General features: G+C 37.2%; 1 protein-coding gene across 1 annotated transcript in view; it reads right to left on the reverse strand.

The window, feature by feature from the left end:
• Positions 1 to 1,840: 1,840 nt before the first annotated feature.
• Positions 1,841 to 21,968, reverse strand: part of LOC116295544 (uncharacterized) — a 46,092-nt gene continuing 25,964 nt past the window's right edge. Inside the window, exons 24-49 of the mRNA XM_031703391.2 lie at positions 21,174 to 21,285; positions 20,516 to 20,712; positions 20,031 to 20,204; positions 19,390 to 19,506; positions 18,542 to 18,749; positions 18,023 to 18,222; positions 17,086 to 17,264; positions 15,600 to 15,738; positions 15,073 to 15,184; positions 14,535 to 14,669; positions 13,937 to 14,125; positions 13,098 to 13,414; positions 12,384 to 12,514; positions 11,826 to 11,973; positions 11,013 to 11,419; positions 10,430 to 10,603; positions 9,932 to 10,073; positions 9,337 to 9,492; positions 8,443 to 8,609; positions 7,781 to 7,966; positions 6,694 to 6,924; positions 6,022 to 6,220; positions 5,253 to 5,589; positions 4,192 to 4,331; positions 3,623 to 3,839; positions 1,841 to 2,399 (exon numbers count right to left, since the gene is read on the reverse strand). Coding sequence (XP_031559251.2) covers positions 2,233 to 2,399; positions 3,623 to 3,839; positions 4,192 to 4,331; positions 5,253 to 5,589; positions 6,022 to 6,220; positions 6,694 to 6,924; positions 7,781 to 7,966; positions 8,443 to 8,609; positions 9,337 to 9,492; positions 9,932 to 10,073; positions 10,430 to 10,603; positions 11,013 to 11,419; positions 11,826 to 11,973; positions 12,384 to 12,514; positions 13,098 to 13,414; positions 13,937 to 14,125; positions 14,535 to 14,669; positions 15,073 to 15,184; positions 15,600 to 15,738; positions 17,086 to 17,264; positions 18,023 to 18,222; positions 18,542 to 18,749; positions 19,390 to 19,506; positions 20,031 to 20,204; positions 20,516 to 20,712; positions 21,174 to 21,285 — 4,881 coding nt within the window. The 3' untranslated portion in view covers positions 1,841 to 2,232. The remainder of the gene's footprint in view (positions 2,400 to 3,622; positions 3,840 to 4,191; positions 4,332 to 5,252; positions 5,590 to 6,021; positions 6,221 to 6,693; positions 6,925 to 7,780; positions 7,967 to 8,442; positions 8,610 to 9,336; positions 9,493 to 9,931; positions 10,074 to 10,429; positions 10,604 to 11,012; positions 11,420 to 11,825; positions 11,974 to 12,383; positions 12,515 to 13,097; positions 13,415 to 13,936; positions 14,126 to 14,534; positions 14,670 to 15,072; positions 15,185 to 15,599; positions 15,739 to 17,085; positions 17,265 to 18,022; positions 18,223 to 18,541; positions 18,750 to 19,389; positions 19,507 to 20,030; positions 20,205 to 20,515; positions 20,713 to 21,173; positions 21,286 to 21,968) is intronic.

Here is a 21,968-nt window from a genome sequence, read left to right on the forward strand (position 1 = left end):
GTTTCAAATTAGAAAATCACTTTGAAATGATATTATTTTCAAAATCTTTATCATATGACCTTTAAAACGATATATAGTATTAAGGGTTTTTGTTAACGAGTTTTCTACTCGGTTGCCTGCCGACAAATGCTGAAACATGTAAAGTATAAATACGTGTTTACGATCTGTTGTGCATTCTCAAATTTTAAAAAAATGTAACAAAATCTTTACTAAAAAGTTTGATATTTCTTGCTTTCTTAGTTGTACCCCATCTATAATGTTCTACTTGCAAGATTTAGGTATAAACTAATTGGGGAGACTTAACACTAATTGGGGAGATTAAACAAAGCTTTGATGAAACGAAACAATTTATGAAACATTGCAGTAAAGCTGTGTTTACGCGGTACCGGACGAATTTTAGCCTGTCAAACATTTAACCAATACATACCTTTACACGGAACCGTCTCTTCAATTGTATAAAAGATACTTTCTCTGTTTACATGGAACCGGAACAATATGATAATGTTAGCAAGTTTTCCATCTAAACTTGCGCAAATCATACTGTCTACGGCTTGCAGTACGAAACATTTGCCGGACAAGGTGTTTGTAAGGAACAGGTCAATTCTTTATTTGTTAAAGTTAAAAATTGGACCTCGATTTTGCCGGCTACAAATATGCACGCCCTGACGAATGAATTTTCGTTCGGATGAACACAGTTCTGTTTGAACGAAACCCCTAAAAGTGCAATTTTCTGACCAGTTAAAAGTGATTTGGCTGGACCGTGTAAACGCAATTCCCGTAACAAATGTCGATTAGTTACGATGAGTTTATATTTTTCACAAGGTTTTTCTTCTTGCATTTCTTCACCAATTAATTAAAAATGGCGATTTGTTTTTTTTGTTAACCCCTGTGCATCGAGGTTTTTCTTTGGGTTTCAAGATTTCCTCTTTACGAAATTAACTTTTAAATTCTAGTAGTTGGACAAAGAATTAAGTCGAACTGCAATCCAAGATTCATCTCTCTAAACGTTGGTCGTTTAGATAATATAGTTCAATTATAGACAACGTTTACACGCAACCGGCGTCTCTTGATAATTAGTTGTATAAAAGGTACGTTATGTTTACACAGAACAGGATTGATATGGTGGTCAGTTTATCATCTGATCATGCGCAAAGCCAACTGCCTATCGGGACAAGGTGTTGAAATCAGTGGTACAATTCCAGTCAATTAACTATTTATCCGTGCAAGTCAAATATCCGACATGCCTCGCCGTTACATGTCCCATTGAAATATTGCAACCTAGGTGTTTGGATTTTCCCAGATAGTTCAGTTGCGTATAATCACATCTCCTAAACATACAGCTAATCATTTGAATGTATAAAAATTCGTTCGTTACTATGTAAAGTAAATAACATTTTTTGTATAGACATAAAAACTGTCCCTAAGAATGCCTAATGAAATATTTAAAAACTTTGACACTCAACATTGGATTAATGAAATTATTGGCTCCAATTGACCACGGACCGATGAAGTAAGCATTTCATTTCCATAGGCAGGTGCACTAGGGAACTATGTATTTTTGGACAATGTCATGGAAACAATTTCAAGTTTACGACCGCCAAAATCCTAGTTTGTAGTGACGGTAAATTGTGCGATTTCGTGCTTGCAATTGGGAAGCGCTGTAATATATTTTTCTTGAAAATAATTTTTATAACAAATATATATCTGTGTGGGCCCTATCGTGTTAGCAAGCACACTGAAGATGGAAGCCACAGTGGGGCTTTTACGTCCACCTTATACAGGGTCATAGGGAAGACAGACGGGGCCTACGGTTTTGAGTAAAGAAAATTAGAAGAATGTATACACGAATGTTTTTCCTTTTAATGAATTTTCACGCTAATAAATAGAGGTTTCAAGATCTACTCAAGTTAACAAAACCGTGGCTAAAAACATAATATAAATAACGAAATCAAAATAAAGGTATATAACCATATACACCCACCTATAACCACTACCACAAATACAGTAGTTATTTGCTGCCATTCTCAGTACTACATTTTACGTTAGCGGATGCAGGAGGTGGTCACAGGGTTTCCGTGACCGCCTCGAAGGAATTCTTACTTATGTAAAATCTCTAATTTACATAAGACGTTTCTGAATGTTTAACATTAATAATTATTAACAATTCAAAGTAATCAAAAAATGTGTCTCGAAGGACCAAAAGAGAAGGCTTAGTTTCTAAGCAATGCATTATTAAGCAAAAATATCTGCAGGTTGGGCTTCGGATGATGGACAACCACTAGTAGCATGCTTAGCATCAACAGCTCGACCAAGATCTAGGACGCTATTGCCAAATCTCAGATTTTTTAGGCAGCCTAAAAATCCTTTCATTGAAGGAGATGAGGGTGAAGATAAACTTCCTGATAAAAATAGATCAGGAAAATAAATTAGTAAGTTAGTAGTACGTTTTACATTGAGTAATCTATTCAAAGCGTTATCATTGCTGTAAATCATTACTTTAATAGATAAACTTCCTGCAAAAGGAAAGGATAGAAGAGCATTTACGATATTTATATTTATGTCAAACGAGGTTTAACGTCAAATGTGGTGTTTTTAGAGTTTTTAAAAAAAACTCAAACAACATCACCAACCATCGCATCAGCATCACAGTCATTAACGCATTCCTCAAATCAAGAAATATCTTACCAATCAGCTATTCACTTCATGTAGAATCGGTAGGGTCGAAGCATATTCAATAGAATGGAATGGTTTGGAAACTCCATAGAATAAAGCTATTGTTTTGCCCTTGATGTTGAGGTTGAACCGTAACATCACGTGATGCTGACACTGCACAACTATTCTCACTGAATAAATTAGCACGGAGCAGTATAAATTATCTCAACGCATATGAATAGCGCAGCGCAACCATCATAAAAACGAAGACAAAGACGAAATTCGGACAAACAAACTTACAAGTTTAACTTTCGGCAGAGAATTTTCACAGCCGATCGCAGTTGATCTTAGTTTACATGGGTTATTATTGTAACTTTAAGTAAAAATAATAAAATCGGTTCATATATTCGTCGTACCGGTTAAACAGACTATGCAATGTTTGTCCGAATCTTTAAGCTATTTTTAGAATCAGTGCGCTGCGCTATTATTGTACGACGTCGTTTGGAGCTTCGGAAAACGAATTTTGCCCCACCCACCCTCCCCTAGGCCTGGTGGCGGTGGCGTCCATGTTCATCTTCCCTGCTGTTTACCTCATTATAGTTGCGTATCTCACCCCATAACTTAACTTCACTGCGACGTGATAATGGATTCAGTGAGGATATATTACGAACCAAAGCAAGTATGGCTGATAATACTGATTTCCTAATCATTTTCATTGTTTGAACTTTTTGAAAGTGAAAGCTTTTATCCGATGACCACAAACCATGCAGATAAATTTTTCACGCAGATAAAGCTAACAACAACACAGCACAACACAGCAACACTACAACAAGGGTTCCAGTGTAGCATAAAAACAATAAAACAAAAGTGCCAGGCAGTAAAAACAAAACAAACAGCAGTGAACAAATCAGGGGCATATATAGGAGTTGAACTATCCAACCGTGTGACATCAAGCAAGACACCATCTTACCTGGAACTCCTCCAACATACAGTTTGCCGCTGAGTGTAGTATCTGCTGACAACCCAAGAGATACTGCAGGCTCTTCATCAACCGTCAAGTTCAAAGCATCACCAATGCCATTCAGTGCCAGTTTGTGCCAACTCATGTTACAAAGCAAATAGGAAGACGAAGCTGACCAAGTTACTTGATGAACTGCTCCTGAGGCATTGCGATGAGACAGAACCAGCTGCCAATAAATTAGAAAAGAACAATTATTACACCAGTACCCCGTTTGGGCTATTTAACACCGCCAAAGCTTAGTGACAGATATGTTATTGCTTTAGACTAGTACCGACAATCTAATTAAAAATATTTAAGAAAAAGGAAAAATCGACGTTTTTGTCGAGCCTAGACTATAAAAAATAGACCAATAGTAGCTCGGGCAATCAGACCTCACAGATTGCACACTTGTCTACTATGTCTAATTTTACACTAACAGTTACGTAATACGGCTAAGTATTTTCTCATAAGTATATTATCATTGTTTATTTGTATTTATTGAAGACGTTGCATTTCAAGCCATTTTCGAAAATTCCTACCTGACCACTCTTTTGTTCTAGCTTAAGATAAGCCTGCTGTCCAGCGGTATCGTTCACAAGGTAAACAAGAACTCCATCACGGGATGATGTTCGGAATTCTAGCTGCAGACTAAAGCTACTTGGACTTGCAAGTCTTTCACCTAAAATATATAAAACAATTATAACACTTATGTCTGGTACGTATGGATTTCTTTGGGTTTGATTGGCGTCATTTTTGATTAGAGGAAATTAAACGATCGCGAACAAAGGTTCACAAAATATTTCAACAATAGCCATTATGTAGTTTTTGTAGATGGATTCCTTTTTCTCAGATTCCAGTTTTTGGCTCACACTAGCAATAACCGCTTGTTTATAGTTAATGATCGCCATTTCTACGCCGACATCCAGATTGCACATTCCAACTATGGCATCGATGGCACGCGCTGCTACTGCGATGTTTCTCCTCCCTGTGTATTTTGTGTCTGGAGTTCAGGGATCAATAGACCCCTTGCACGTGACGTCAAAGCAGCTCCATTTGGAGGAAAAAAGCAAAAGAATTTCAATATATTGAGAAGTGGAAACCTATTGTTATGTCTTCCAAATTGATCTGCATTCCAACGTGCTGCAAGTGATCTATCCCCTGCCGATCCACATACGAGTGAGTTGAGTTGAGTTTGTTTGATGTGTAGTTCTCTCTCTTGTCATGAGGGTTTTTCTCGGTTTCTCCGGTTTTCTTTCCTCCGGAAAAATTCAACATGTAAGTTGAATATTTTGTGTTGTAAACAATGAATGTAATGGTAGTGAGTGTGGAGCGAACCTTAAGGAAGAAATGTGCACATCTATAAAATAACTGTTATAAATCTCGCGTTCTGATTGGTTGGGAGCGTGTGCATTATGACAGCACCCCACAACACGTACGGACAGTTTCAGATACGTAATTCCTATCCAAAATAACGGTTATTGTATTTTGCATTTTTATATAATAAAAAACTTGCTTGCTTTTCTGTGCTGTTCTGTGTATAAAGCAGATATAAAGATATAAAGATATAAAGATAAATAATATAACTACAAAAAAGGCTTACCAAAGTTGGCCCATGATGAACCATTGAACCCCATTCCAGGTCGTACGTTGTTGAAGCACGAAGAAGTTTTAGAGCTAGCAGTGGGATTCCGCAAATCAAATGCAAGCTCACTATCGAGCTTATCAGATCCATAAGTCAAGGTTTTCATGCAGCCACTGAACCCAACTCTTTTGCTCACTAAAGGATGTAATGTGACATGAGGCGGTACTCCACCAATGTAAAGAGGACCACTTAGGTTGAGATCCCTCTTGATATCACCATTATACTTGTCCTTTTGGTATTCCTTGCTTTCGGGAACAAGAAAAGCTCCGAAATCGATAATACGAAGAAGATGGACCTAGGAAAGAAAAAGTTAATATAAAGCCTACAAACCGCAAGAAGATTATAATTACCTTTTTGGAATGAAGTCTTATGTCTACTTTATAACAACATGAAGTGAATGCACAAAATAATGAAAAGAATATACTGCTATTCGTTTTCCGTTTTGGAACATTTCCCGATTTTCTTTGAGTTTGAAAACGTAGCGTTTTTCAAACTTGAACGAAATCGGAAAGGTTCGAGGTTCAAATTTAAATAGCAGTAAAAATAATATAAAAGTAAAATGAAAGGGGAAGAAAAAAAAGAAAAAAATGGAAGGAAAGAAAGAAAGAAAAAAAAAACCATGGAAGGAAGGAAGGAAGGAAGGAAGGAAGGAAGGAAGGAACAAAAGAAAGAGAGAGAGAACAAACAAACAAACAAGGAATGAAGGAATGACCAAAGAGTACTTTACCTTGAACCATTGATTCCTCTGGACATAATTGATGGACGATTTCATTTGAATGTGGCCTGGGTTAAAGTTCACCTGATACTTAATGTACCCATCTATTAGCTCCATGGAAATAAACTGTTCTGGGTGTGTTAGGTTATCAGCTATGTACAGCACTAAACCATTGGAGGTTAATGGACGCATCTCTAAGGTAAATAAGGAGCTGAAAAAGATCGAGTGAAGGTATTTAACCCGCGAAATATAAACATACTAGTTAACGTGTAATAGTCAAAGTAAACGCCAAAACAACAACAACAACAACAACAACCACAACAACGGAATTAGGGTCTACTAATGTGTATAAGTATAATATCCATTTTACAGGTTTAAAGACTTCACTCTATCAAAAAATATTTATGAGTGATGATTTGCTGTAACCTACTTTAATAGTCCCTTTAACAGTTATTGTGATCTGCGTCGTCTTGAAAGGTAGGAAGGGCTTTTTTGCATCGAAGGGAGACAAAATGTGAGCTTGCAATGATAGAGATCTTTTTAACACCTTTGATAACTATTCTCTATCGTATTCACTACGTCTTTAACATTGCAAGCTCACCGTTAGTCTATTTATCTAAACAAGACATTGTTTGGTTGTTGTTTGCTTGGTAATGCTTTTAAATGCATTTTAAATGCACTCACCTTATGCCAGAGAAGTTATTATCCACAGTAAATCCTATGTAGCTTTGCTGGTTTGGGTTTGAACTGAATCCTGCTGTAAATCCAACTTCTTTTGGGTCAGCTGACAAAGTGAGGGGGCCAGCACTGGCTGCACATGTTGGAGGAGCAGGTGTGGGTGGAGGAGGTGGTTTAGGTGGTGTGACAAATCCTCCAGACACACCTATTGATTCTTGAACCAAAAGGTCTATTTCACTGTAAAAAAAAAAAGATATATCATTGGCTCTGAAAGTTTTATAAAAATTAAAGGTTAATAGAATATATCTACGTAAGTTACACATTCAATTGCAAAACCCGGTATTGTCGGGTTAAAACATAATCAAAACATAGAAGCTGTGACCGACTGGTGCATTGGAAGTACGTGTTGTGATTATGTTCATGGCAAACGCTCCCGGCATTTTATATCGCCTGGGTAACGCAAATGAATAAATCATAGCATTGTCATATATTAGAATACCTTTAGGTCCCAGCTTCCGTTTTATGTTTTGAACCCGACAATGATTTTCCAATTGACCTTTTAATTACTACTTAGTAGTAACTTTTCCCTGATAAGAAATGTAAGTGAATGACGAAGGCTTAAAGTGCAAAAGATGATTGCTCCGAGCTTCACGACAAGTTAGGGTAACCTACTGCTAGGGCTAACATTTTTATTCTTAGTGTTCCAAGGATTTTTCAGGGAAAGAAAACAACTTGTCTCTAATATATATTAGAATCATCGTTATAGCATTCCCGTTAACGGACTCTAAATTTATTGCCGCTTATTTGAAAGATGATAGGTACAGTTTCAGAGATTACGTTTTGGGTTTATACCAAAGTATACTAATTAGTCATACCGCATTAATGTTAACCATAGTTGAGAAAAAGCTGGGTCGAGTTGGCATTGCAGTGCATTTTGGGGCTGTTTTAGGGGATGCACTGGAATGCCAACTCTACCAAGTCTTTTCCTCAACATCGAAATGGCTAATTCTGGAAAGACAAGAAAAGTATTTTAAATCAAAACTAAAGAATTGCTTTACATGATTTGTTGTGGTTTCGGAAAAAAAAAACTTACTTCGAGTTTATTTTGAAGTCTTTCATAGCTCCTTTGAAACACCACGTGACAGGTACGTGTAGATTGATTTCAACGTCATTTGCAACACCGCCAATGTACAATGGGTTGCTGAGCCTGAGTGGATGTAGTCGACTTGTGCCGAACCAGCTTGTCGTGACGAGTGATCCATCCACGATGAGAGAATACCTGCAAGGATTAACGTTTATTAAGATTATACCATAAAGTACTTGTAACATTCATTCAAAAACCCAAAGAGATTACTTTCTCCGCACGAGGCAATCAACTAATTTTATTTCATTCTATCCTTTTTCTTCCTCCTCCCTCTTTGTGTCTGGTGAATGGAGAAGGGAGGGATTGAAAGATATGGGTATATTTTTTATCACAACAACTTTCACGGTCAGTTGTATAAAACATCACGTCAACTTTTAGTAATCCAATATTCATAAGAATTTTTCTCTCTCTCTCTCTCTTCTTTGTTCTTTTTTTTTTTTTTTTTTTTTTTTTTTTCAAAATAGCCGGACGTATGTTGCTATACTAAACCTAGCCCTTTAATCAGTTTATTAATCATATTTATTATCATTGTCATTGTATTTATCAAACATTTAGTTCCAGTCTACAGTAAATATTCTGCTTATTTTTAATAAGACAATTTAACTTCTCACCCTGCCTCAGAGCTGTTCAAGTGTAGAGTTCTCCACCTATTATCATCAAACCTCATGTTATTGATCACAGTCGGTTTTGATTGGATGGAGCTGGTATTATCGTGTGTTAGGAGCATAAGTTTGCCGTGAAATAGAGCGATGTACAGGTAAATAGACCTTCCTCCAACCTGTAGATACAAAAAAAGCATAATCAGGTATCCAATGCTTCTAATGCATTTACGACTCCTGGTTGGACGTCATGTCTAACAAGTTTTGCGACCCAATAGTCCCTTTCACAGTTTCCTGCGCCAAAAGGTGACCTTGCAATGAGAGAGACCTTTTTGTAACACCTTGGACAATTTTCCACATGTCTCTATGTCCTTTATCATTGCAAGCTCACCGTTTGTCTCGCTTCGATGCAAAGGCACTGCTACCTTTCAAGACGGCGCAGGGAACTGTGAAAGGGACTATTGATTATGCAAGCAAAGGTCGAATTAGAATTTGGAAATTGATTTTTGTGGAGGGAGGAAAGACCCTCGAAGTACAGGAGAGAAGCAACAAACAACTCTTTTCATATAGCGGCGCATTAGCAGTGCATGCTATGATCTGATTGTACTCAATTCTAAAAGGAATGACGATGCAATCCATTAGTTCATCCAAAATGGCTGTCGGGGCGCGTCATCATTTGAAACAACTCCTATCTGCTTAAAAGCCAACTTTTGATATTCTGGTTGAGTATCTAGCACAAAACGATCCGAGTCGGGGCTCCAGGGAAAGAAAGAAATCAATAACGATTACGTTATCGTTTCCTCGGAGCCTCAACTCGAAATTTGACTGTGCTTCCCACTCAACCAGAATATCGAAAGGTGGCTATTATCTAGCTATCTTTTACAATCTTACATATATAAGGCTTACTTTTAAAGAGCTAAACAAGAGAACTCCGCTTGATTGTGAAGTCTTAAAGGTGAAGCTGAGACTGTCGGTCTCAGGTCGTTGGGTAGACAGGGCAACGTAACAACAGGATCTGGTCGCAGCTCTGTAGCCATAGAAACGGGCAGCTCCTGACAGAACCTGCAAATAGTTAGAGTTGTCAATATTGTTTTTGCGAAAACTGTTTTGGAAGCAACAGAGAACATGATACAAAACATGGTCTAATATAGACCGGGGAATAATGAATGGGTAATATGTTTAATAAGAGCTATTACATTGAAACACCGTAGAGTGATTTTACTTGGCCCACTAATAAAAGTTGTATAATTAAATTACTTAGTCATAGTAAATCAAATGAAAACAATGGAATTAGTGTTTACTACTATTAAAGTAACGGTTCTGTGTAAAAACAGTATGTACAAGTCAAATGTTTGACAGGTTAAAAACTCTTCCAGTACCGTGTAAACGCAGCCTTATTAATGCATATTTTTGAGCTCTAAATATTGATAATTCTTATTTATTTTGTCATGCCATTACTGATCTCTTTCGCCCTAAAAGTATCAAAATACACAAACAATACCTCTCCTTTCAGGACACCATCAGTAGCAACTCCTTTGGAAGAGGTAAATAGACGTCGTACTAGTGTACTTGTGCCATTGCGATTGAGTCTGACATCCTTCATGTCACCGACGAATGACTCGTTTACGGGAAGAGACACTTTACTGCAGGAAGAGGAAGGGTAAAGAAAAACTTGCAGCAGGCATTACCCTGGGTGCCAGAGGCCGTGTGGGCCTCTGGCACCCAGGGTAAGCAGGCATATAAAATTTGAATCATTTTGGAGCATTTTCCAGTTTTAAAAGTATAAAATTGAATTGAAAATGCGTTTCAAAACGACAGCAATGTTTTCGTCTTTTGAATCTTTTGAAAATGTTTGCAACCCAGCAATTCAAGCTTTAAAAACGAGTAAAACGGCTTCAAAATGACCACCATATTTTTGTCTTTGAATCTCTTAGGAATGTTTGTAACCCAGCAATTATATCTCTAAAAAGTACCGATTTCATTCCGAGTCTATCCTTACCTGTTTGGTGGAAGGCTACCAAAGAATATGAAGTTCCCTGAGGGTAGTTTAGAAGCAGCTGTGCTCATACTGCTGTTATCCAAGGTCGTACCATTATGCGATACTGTTAGAGACACTGAATTGCTGTTGACAACTGCTGACACGTGGTACCACTTGCTATCGTTGTATTTGGAACTGGAATACAAAAAAAAAAAAAAGGAATTTGATCGATCGATTTTATTCACGGCTATTACACGCATTTACATAACTGCTGACTGAAACAACAAGTCTTGGATTTTTGGCTACCGTCATTCCAAAACAAAATGCCCCGGCTAACTCGGACTGTCGGAATATTGATTGACGTGCTGCATTATCATGACATCCGATATAAATTTATAGTGTTTATGGAAATCACGGAAATTGAAAGAATTAATTAAGGGAGCTGCTATCATCATCACCTGTTAAAATAATAGCCCAGTCAGGATGGACATAACATATACTAATGATATCCGACGTCAAATCATTTTTAAGTATTGGTTTGCTTATGTATTATGTGGATAAGACTTATTCTTGTTACTTTTCCGCATAATTTCAGACGGCTTACCCTTTGGTTATCACTGACACAGCACCACCTTCAAAGAACACCATCACAACTACACTTCCGTCTTGAATGAAAATAGCCATTGCAATCGTACGTTCTACTTCGCTAGTCACAGCAAACAAAGTTCCATTACTCTTGGACGTCCTAAACTCTAATTCCACATGAGCGTACCCGGAATCTGTAGTAAACTCGCCAGTGCTTTGTTGGACAAATCCATTATGGAAGAAGCTGGCTGCTTGTCCATATTTGGGGTAATAAAAATTGGGGAAGCGCGGCAGGCCATACAAAGCAGTACTGCTAGATCTTTGAGGCTTCCACAGATCATAGGTGACTTGATCCATAGAACACAATGAAATGGTTCCTTTGAAGTACGGTAGTGAAGTGAGCTCAACTGCCCGAGCTGACCTAGTCTATTAGTGAAAACATACATATTTAGATCAGTCAGTTTGGGTAGTTTACTATCATTTACATTAGAATATAAAAGCCTTTTCATTAATATCGTGGCTCCATTTAATAAGCAAGGTAATTCTAGGGAAATGTATGGTGGGTGAGTGCTCTACAGAAAATTCAAACCCTATTTTCCCTGTTTTTTAACTTTTTATTAGATACCATAAACATATTTCGTACAAATTAGAATGGATGATTATTACTACTTTTTCAAAAGATATTAGTGTTTATTTATTATCGATTTTGCTTTCAATTTCCTCGACCGGTGGTTATGATGACCCTATAAGAAAATCATAATACGAATGATTCGCGGCAAAAAGGCTGGCAATCAAGATATTATCTATTATGGATAGAATGTTACGAGCTTACCCTCGGTACGACTGATGGTCCTCCCAACAAAACAACTGTGGCGTTGGTGAAAGATATAGTAGCATTCTCATTTCCACTACTAGCATCGTGGGTAACCGTTATAGACTGCTGGGAAGATGTGACTGATAAAGCTGAGGACGCGCCCATTCTGAACAAAAATAGAAATTAAGAATAACCAAGCTAATGAACTTATTTTCATACTCCCTTCTCTCTCTTTCTTTTTTTTTTTTTTTTTTTTATTTATTTATTTTTATTTTTTTAATATTTATTGATTCCTCTCTTAATCAATTAATTCCTTTATTCATCCATACATTTTTCCTTCCTTCCTTCCTTCCTTCCTTCCTTCCTTCCTTCCTTCCTTCCTTCCTTCCTTCCTTCCTTCCTTCCTTTCTCCCTTCCTTCCTTCCTTCCTCCCTTCCATCCATCCTTCTTTCTTTCTTTCTTTCCTTCCTTCCTTCCATCCTTCTTTCCTTCCTTCCTTCCGTTCTTTTATCTTTCTTTCCTTCCTTCCTTCCAGTGTGAGAACGAGTCCATAACAATTGGTATTTACTGCACTACCTTGTAAAGTAGACATCGACCCACTGTCCGTTATTGACCAACAAAGGATTAGTGAGGGTAATAGGTCCTTGTCCAGTATTGTACTGGACATTCACCTTACCATCTGATATATATACAGCCAATCCTGTTTGCTGTGGAGGGAAAACAAGCAAGATTATCGGGTCAGGTTAGAAAAAGCAATAGAATGTTTTTGACTTAGTCCAAAACCGCAGTTGTACAGGGTTAGCCTCATTTTCGGTGTACAAATATTCACAAATACCAACGGAAAAGTAAGGAATGCACGACTTCAACAATACATTGGACATTCACTGGAACGCATGAATATTCAAGATAATTTTATATACAAAACCGAAGCCTAACGCTTGTGCAACAAAGAATTCGAAACTGGAGTATTTCGAAAGAAAAAACAAAACCATGCAATAGAGACGTTTGACCGGCGCCGGCACCCATGTTGGAGGGTTAAACAGCAGGTGGGACTACGATGACGAAATTTGTTTTGGTTGATTATTATTTAAATTGCAAACCAGAAATCTATTGGACAATACAACAAAGTGAAAAAAACCTATTGTTGGTACATTTATTAACATCACAATGACAATGTTCATAAACATTACGTCCAACATAACAATGGCAAGTGGATTTTTAAAAATATATAACCACATTACATTGTTACTGCCCTACAACAAGGTTGTTGTGAAAATCAGCTTTATTTACCTGTGAGTTCACATTTTCCCCCAACATGTTCACCAATAATCCCTCACTGGAATTCGTTTTGAAAGTAATCGATAGCTCGTTCCTTGTTGGTGACTCAAGAGTTCGACTTGATAAAGCGTACTCATTAGCTCCTTCCCCATTTAGATTCAACGCCAGTTCAACCTCAGTCATTCTTTTGTTAAGAGCTCTTAGTTTTTCTTCTAATGCATTTAGTTTATTATCGCTCTCTTGTTGTTGTGTTGATAATAGTTGTTGCTGCTTAAGAGCCTCCAGGACGTTGGATGAGGCGTTCTTTAGTTTCAAGGAGGTAGTGTTTACTTTAAAAAATATATAAAATATATACTTTAATACAATGTAATATAGGACTTGTCCACAATACCAATACAAAAAACATGATTATATGGAGATAAGATACTTGTTTTGTTTTGTTTTGTTTTGTTTTGTTTTGTTTTGTTTTGTTTTGTTTTGTTTTGTTTTGTTTTGTTTTGTTTTGTTTTGTTTTGTTTCGTTTTGTTTCCCTTCTTTTCGTTTCGCTTCTTTTCGTTTCGTTTCGTTTCGCTTCGCTTCGTTTCGTTTCGCTTCGTTTCGTTTCGCTTCTTTTCGTTTCGTTTCGCTTCTTTTCGTTTCGTTTCGCTTCTTTTCGTTTCGTTTCGCTTCTTTTCGTTTTGTTTCGTCTTTAGGAGGGGCTGGGGGGGAGGGAATAAGGTTCTTTTTAGACAAGTATATGGCGTGCGGCGTTAAACACTGAAATATTATTTTTATGAGTGGGTTAAACAAAAGCAAAAGAACTGAACGGTGACTAAAATAGGCAAATTCTTGCAACAATTACAAAAACTTACGATTCAAATAAGCCGCTTGGATGACTTTCGAGTCCCGTTCAGATGATCGTTTCACGAATTCAGTCTTATTGAACACGTCGGACAACTGGAGTTCAAGATCAGCCACTTGTTTGCTCAGGCTGGTTAATGATTCACTGAAGTAATTCGTTCTTTCTTGTGCGTGACTCACGGTTTCAATGGCACTTGGAGCTGCAGGATCAACCAATACAATATATGTATAATTAGAAAGTAAAAACTACTAGAAAGACGCTCGGTTTCTTTAACACAACCAAATAACTGCTCTTTATTCTACTTCCTTTACGTGAATAAATGTGTCATAAGACATTTAGTGCCATTTTGATACATTTCTCCATCTATTAGTCATCTCATTCGTTAAATGATAATTTCATTACTTCATTTTTCATTTATTAAATCCCTTTCATTCATTCATTTACTGGCATTCATTCATGTAAAATATATATATATATATATATATATATGAGTTTTGTCTCTTCCTTTTTGAAATCTCTTCTTCAAATGACCAAAAAGGATTCTTAGAACATGTTCTTTCTTTTTTAGTTTCCAGACCTTTGTGAAGGTACGTTGTAAAGATACATACCATAAAGTGATGTTGCTAAGCTTAGCTTGGCTTCAGCCTGAACCAAAGCTGGGTAGTAGTTGTAGGCTTCGTACCATTGCTGAACAGCGAGCCGTATTGTTGAATTAGCAGCTGATATGGCATCTTCAATTAAGGCTATACAAGAGGAAAATAATAATGAAATTATTAGATCAATATCTTATTATCAATAATAAGTAATAAGTAGTTCTTTAAAAACATTGACATTGCTGGAAATAGCTATAGATATATTAGATATATAACTACTACATACATTTATGCTTTGGTATATTCCAAACAAAAGCTCTCTATCAGTGTTGCTGGGTTTCACTGGACAAAAGTCTTTGAATCTCATATCTGCTATAGATATGGTGGTCATACACTGACTAACCACTATGTGCTGTCGACCAGAATGAATCATCGAAAACTTGTGAATCAACTGGAACATGTACATGAAATGACGTCAAGTGAAACCTGAGGCCAAGTGTGTAAGTATTCCAGCATTATAATTCACAGCTTTAGGAACTAGATGTTTACAAACCTTTTTCAGTTGATGTAAGATTACGCTGTAGTGTAGCATTGTAATATACTGTCATATTATGTAGTTCACCGTTAGCCTTGGCCAATAGTTCTGGTACTGAAACTCTATTAAGCTGAAGGCAATGAAAATACATATAGATTAGACCATATAGTTTGTTTAATAGTGTAAACATATATTTGGTACGAATCATTACAAAAGTCACACGGTACAACATGCCGCGTAACATTAAAATAACTTCACATTGTCTTCCAATAATTCATCCAATCACATCGCGTAGTTCAGTTACGGCTACGGTTACAAATGTGCCGTATCGTTTTCCACACTCATAACCGTCCTAACAACCAAGAATATAAACTAAAGTGTATTTCTTAGCTATTTCTATAAAGTGACTTTCTATCAATTGAAGACTATCGTTGTGCCTCCTGTCATGGCTGCCATCACGTGATGGCGCAAAGCATCTATAATTCTGCAAAACCTCTAAAGACATGCATTTGTGAGTGCAATGTATTCAACACGGCCATCCTCACCTCTGATGCAATACGAATGACAGTAGCTTGAGCACGTGAAAGTGCATCAAATGAGCTGTTGATGATTAGTTGTATTTCAGAATACCGCTGGATAGCATGTACCGCTGCAGCTCCATGACTTCTACTTTTATTGAACTCCCTGTACAAATTATAATTATTATTTTTTATTTAAACATATTAACTCTCTGCGTGCTCTCCAAGAGCTAGGCTTATCGTGGGAGATTACACAGTTAACAGTAATTACAAAGTTCCTGGAGTTTTAGGAAAAAGGAAAAAACAAAAAACACATATACACTTATTTCAATAAAGTTAGTCACCAAAAAAGCTACAAAGCTGAGACCGGCGAGGATTATGGGTAGATATACATTTTACATGTTTCAACCGCTTGATAACTGTTGATGGACTTGCACATCTTCTACCAGTTACAGACCTCTGAACATCCTCAGTCAACTGCTGCAGTTTGTGTCAAAAGCTTTACTTGTTGGATATGAAATATTTCCCATGATTCTCAGCGATCACAGCTTTCTAGGTTTTTGGTGACTAACTTTATTGAAATAAGTGTATATAGAAAAGTACAATGGAGATTATATCGTGGGAGATTATATGTAATGATTACAAAGAATATATATATATATATATATATATATATATAGAAAAAGTATTACGGAAAATAAAATATATCTACGAATCAAATTATAATAAAATATTAAAACTCTCATGTGAGTGCAGGGTCTCATTAAAGTATAGACTAATGATGGACACTTGTGCATTAAAAATTCATGTTTTTCTAAAAATAAATATTCCAGTCCACTAGCTTCCATTACAGCAAGGAAAACTAATATTTATATAATAAACCCGTATCTTAGGCATCAATTCTCCTATTTCAGACCATGTTTCAGTCTCCCTTGACTGAAGTGTTTCTTTTTTTGGAGGTGACGCTTGAGATATGGATGCAACCGGCTCAAACAGAAGCGTATTCAAATGCAACGGGGGTAAAAGTCCAAAGTAATAGGGTACATTTAGTAAGTAAATAAGTCTTAGTAATGCGTGGTTTTCACTTACGATGAACCAGCTTATTACGAAGTGAAAATCAGGAACATTGTCTAATTTGGTGTCAGAAGCGCATCGGGATCGGAAACGGAAGGATTCGTCGCGCAATAAGTATTGCTTCCCACTGTGATTCTGACAACAGTTCTGTCGCGAGTGAAATTCATAATTTATGCCAGTGGTTCAATACAGCAGTTTTCATATGACTGTGAAAAAGGTTACTGCACGAACGCGGTCGTGACAAGGCAAGGTAAACATGGCATGAACACCGCACGGACACGGTCACTCCAGACCAATCACATAACGCGAGAAAAAATCAGCCAATCAAATGTCTGGAAAAACATCACGGTCCTGACAAGGTACGAATACGGCACCGAGCTTTTTACAGTCATACAAAAGCTGTTCTAATCATATGGAAACTGTATTTTAAGACACTTACAGCTCTAGCTGTTCTGCAAGGCTTTTTAGTTGTTGAGCATGCTGATGTGCCTGGGTTAATTTTCCTTCAACAGAGCCAAGTACTGCGCTCACTTTTTCATATTGTGATAGTAGTAGATTAGAAGCATCTGCCAAGCCACTCGTTGATTTGAAATTACCACTTTCAATTTGTGAGACATCCTAAGAAAAATGAAATGACAAGTATTTGTAAAATATCTGCCTTTCAAGGAAGGGTTTTCTCTGGTGTCAAGTCCGGTTTTCCTCCCCTCGTAAAACTCGGCATTTCAACCTCGTACCCAGAATAAAAGTGAAATAAAATCAATGAAAATCTTGCTTTCAAATAGAGTTATGTGTTTACTTCCGATCAAAATAAGCAAGTCTTTGTGACGCATGCGCTCTTTTACCGGAAGTCCAAGAAATCCTGGTCTCAAAAAATTGGATTATGCCAGAGCCCTCGTTCTTCGCCGCAGCCCAGAAGAAGCGCTAGTTCTGAGTACGAGTTTGTTGGCATTTGAGTTGAGCGATGTGTCGTAAATAGTGAAGGTAGAGAGTGTTGAGCTAATGTCACGGAAGTGGCTCTTACGGTGAGTAACAGTTGAATTATACTAAATTTAAGAAGCATTTGGAGATCCTAACAACATAAGAAACTTTAAGTACTGGAATGAGATTTTTCCTGGTACGAGTTCATCCCGATTGCCATTTTTTTGTTTGTATTTTTTACATGATACCACAGCAATTTTATACTGGTACGAGTCACTCTGGAATGAGTTCATCTAAGTTTTCCATTCCCGAACGAAACACTCGTACCGAACATTCTATACTAGTACCATGTAAACTCATTCTGGAATCAAACCGTTGTCTGGGGAGACTGGAACGAGTGACGCATGCGTATCAGACATTTAAAGATGATAATGCCATGCGATCGGAGTACTCCTTACCTCTGATTGCAGGGGATACCACTTGGTGTATGTTTGGTCTCCAAGTATTGACAAGTCAACAGTTGCCTCTCCCATGAAATCATCGTCGTCTTCTGGGTCATAATCAAACACTCTCAGTTTGAGTTTGGATTTGAGGAGCTGTTCGCGTTGGATGTCGAAGTGGTATATCAATGTTTCAGACCAGACTGGGTCCAAAGTATCTAGATTTAAGGAGAATTGTGAATTTGTCAGCACCGTCGAATCTCTGTGACAAATGCAACATCATACTAACAGCAAAACAACAACAAGCTAATAGCTCCAAAACAGACGTCTTTGGCGTAATGAATGCCATTTAAAAAACTCTGTCATTTCCTAGAGTATCATTTATTTGTAGACATGAAAAGTTACAATGGATCAAAATACTCAGTTTGATCATATTTATGTACATAGCAACGGTACGACTTATCAATGATATAAGGAGTGAAGGTTTTTTCTATTTTATGTAACATATATTTCGGCTATCAAAACGTATCTTTTTACCATTTATAGTCATCGATCTTTGTACTCCAAAGTTATCAGGGATCAAAGACACCAAGACGTAGGGGTTTGCTTTTCCATTGGGTTGATCCCTTGCTGACAAATTACGTCCCTTCAGGACCTTTACCGCAAACCGATGTTCTTCATCATCATACTTGAGCATGGATACTTGTATTTCACCGCTGACCGCTGTGATCATAGCCTTGTATTGCTGATAAAAAGTGGAAACAGAGCAACAAATAAACATTATTCTGATTGGTTGAGAGCGCGTGCGTCATGAGAGCACACAGCACGTGCGCGCACTTTCATTTGCGTCATTCCTATCCAAAATAACGGTTTTTGTAATTTTTATTGTATAAAAGAAATAAAAAACTTCATTGCCGTGCTGTGTGGAGTGAAAACGCACTTGGGGATTGACAGAACACTCGAGAAGTGTCGAGAAGCACTCCTCTACGCGTCGTGTTTCTCCTAACACTCCCCTCGTGTTCTGCCGACCCCGAGTGCTCTTTAACTGCACACAGCACGCGCACGCTTTTTCGTATTTCTCTAAAAGACCGATCAACTTTTGAGGGATATGGAAGTGGTAACGGTTAGATAGTAGAGAGTTTTAGATTGAATTTTTTCTCTTCCCGCAAACGGCAAACGTGACCACATTTTCATCGTTTTCCTGTATTTTACTTTACCTTTTGCAAACTTTCATAGCACAAACAAATATTCTTTTGTTTTTCGACTACTTGGATTTTTTTTTGCGATTCCTTTTCAGTTATTTGAAATAATTTTTCACTGATCATCTTGAGTTACACGTTTGCCGTGAACGGCTATCTAAAACTCTCTAGTATAAGACAGGTTACCTCAAACGCAGAAGTCGCTTCCTGCAATAGGGTTTTAGTTTTGTTGAGAGTGTCTTGAGATTGAGAACCAAGTTCTTGAGTTTCGTTCAGTCTCTGTGATTCAAGACTTAAAAGTCCCTGTTGTAAAGAAGATAATGTCGTCAAACTTAACTGAATTCAGTTTTTCGGCGCTGGCCGTCACGAGTCAAGAAGTTCGGACATAATTCTCGGATTCCAATGTCCCGGAGAAATAATTGGTGAACGTAACAGAAAGGCAAACCAATTTGACTACGTAATGGCTAGCGCCGAAAAGGTCCATTGATAAACACTTATTACTCGATTACACGTTACGTCATCGCAGTCATGTTGTTGCTATTTAAAACAAGACTGATCGGTAGCATCCATTGTAAACCGTACCAAGATGGCCGCCATGATTTTGTCTTTTGACTCTCGATATGCTTGCAACTCAGCACCCTCTACTTGTTGGTTTCGCTAACGTTTTCGCCTTTCCGTTTTCGCTCGTTTGTCCTCGATCCTGTAATACACCCACCCATGCGTCTCTATCAACCAATCCATCTATATTTATTCATTTATGCGAGCATGTATCCATTCATATTTCAACTAACTATGAATTTAGTAACACAAATACAACTTCAACTTACTTTGGTTTGATTGATAAGGTCATGAACACCACCAAACTGTGCAGCTATACCAGTGAGGAATCCCATAAACTCAGCCTGAGTGTTGTTCCATTTCATCAGTAGTTCAGAAAGGTTGTGATTGCTTCTTTGAACTTGCGCATTCATATCACGTGCCAGAGATGTTTGATTCAACAGCTAATAAACGGAAAAGTTTAGCTTATTACGAGCAAGTTTAATCACGATTAGCATACCAATAGTAAATAATATAATAATTAATAAATAAAATAAATTTATTGAACCGGATTGCTGCCACTGTGAGTGAAACAATGTACAATCACAGTATAGAGCTGTTAAGCTGTTACGTATTTCCGGGTCCAACTGCTTGCAAAAACCGCTACACACAGCGCAAAATGTTAATCCTATAGGTCCTCCTACGCCCCTTTTTAATAAAGTATATTTATCTATTATAGATTAATTAATCTTCAAAGTTTTTTTTCTACACACACCTTTTTTGCTAGTCCAGTAACAAAGGCAGTCAAATTCTCAGCATCCTGTATTGATTGAGCAACCAGCATTTCGTGATTGCTGTAGTCACGTACCAAAGATTCGGACACAAGTTCTTTTGATGTATTTAAAAATAAGTCGCCATTTTTCAGATTCAATGCAAAACTATTAACAATATCTTGCAGAAGTCCATCTACACCTGAATATTACACCAATCAAAAATAATTGAGTTAGATATTAATTCGATGGCCAGAAAGTTCTTAGCAATATTTCTTTTGATTTCATTGCCCGCACATCCACATTAGACGCGTCATACTACAGGGAAATGGTTATTGCGCAAGATATATTGTTGCTAGAGGTCTTTCATGTGGGACTGGTGTTTCCACTACGGCAACGCGTCTTCCCTTAAAACTATAATATTTGTTTCGTCTCATATTGACACTAAGGTGTCGTTTCAGAGAGTACCGTTGAACAAAGGAACAATACTCAAAGGGATGGAATGTAGCCTAAAAAGAGAAAACATTAGTTCCAAAGTAAAAGTTTGGGCATCGCTTGTTTAAATCGAGCATTAGATTTTTTAGTAAAAGTTTATTCATTTGACACTATATATTTTCTTTCTTTATGGAGTTTAATTTTTTTTTCTACCAAAATATTCCTTACTGCTAACAAAGAGATCTGCTTCCGCCGTACGGTTATACACTTCCGTTAATCTCTCGAGATGTCGTGACACATTTTGTGCTGTAGCGGGAGCTCGAGTGTTCAGTTCAGCAGCCTGGAATAGAAAAAAAAAATAGGAGAATTGATTTAACTTAATACACCGTATGGTTTGTGATGTTTAGAAACTGACGTTTCGGACGTTAGTCCTTCGTCGGAGTAAAAACTGAGTTAAAAAATAGTTGTCAGTTTTGTTGAAAAGCGAACTAAAGATTTTTTTTCATTCCATGAACATAAAATGCGCTGTTGCACTGTAATATAAACACGCTGGAAGCTGTAGAAAATGTGACTGGGAAAATATTGGGAATTAATGGCTAGAAGAGTGTTTTTTCTTCACTCACTTTCGAAACAGTGAACTCGCGCGCGCAATATCCGGCCAGCTGCTTAGCAAGATTTTTGCTTTTTCGCAACAAGCAGAAGATTCCTTATTAGTCCTCATTTCATTATGAAAACATAAGGAAACAGGATCATAATTTTTTTTTTTTTTTTTTTTTTAGTGCTTGCGCTTGCATTTGTGCATTCATTTGTATTGAAAACCTGGCTTAAAGGATGTCTACACTGCAATACAATGATACGGCGGATAGTACCAAACAGTGAGGCTGAGGTTCTAAAATGATTTACTAATTGCTGTAGTGCATTGGTTGACTATGCTATGTGAACTTGTTTGTTTGGCATGATTACACCTTTTCCGAAATTGCAAATTACCGCCTAGTTTTTTGGTTAAAAACTCGTTTACTAAGG

The sequence above is a fragment of the Actinia tenebrosa genome, unplaced genomic scaffold, assembly GCF_029948245.1.
Source record: "Actinia tenebrosa isolate PJP-AT-01 unplaced genomic scaffold, QUT_ActTen_1.0 PGA_scaffold5__44_contigs__length_20552954, whole genome shotgun sequence".
NCBI lineage: Eukaryota > Metazoa > Cnidaria > Anthozoa > Actiniaria > Actiniidae > Actinia > Actinia tenebrosa.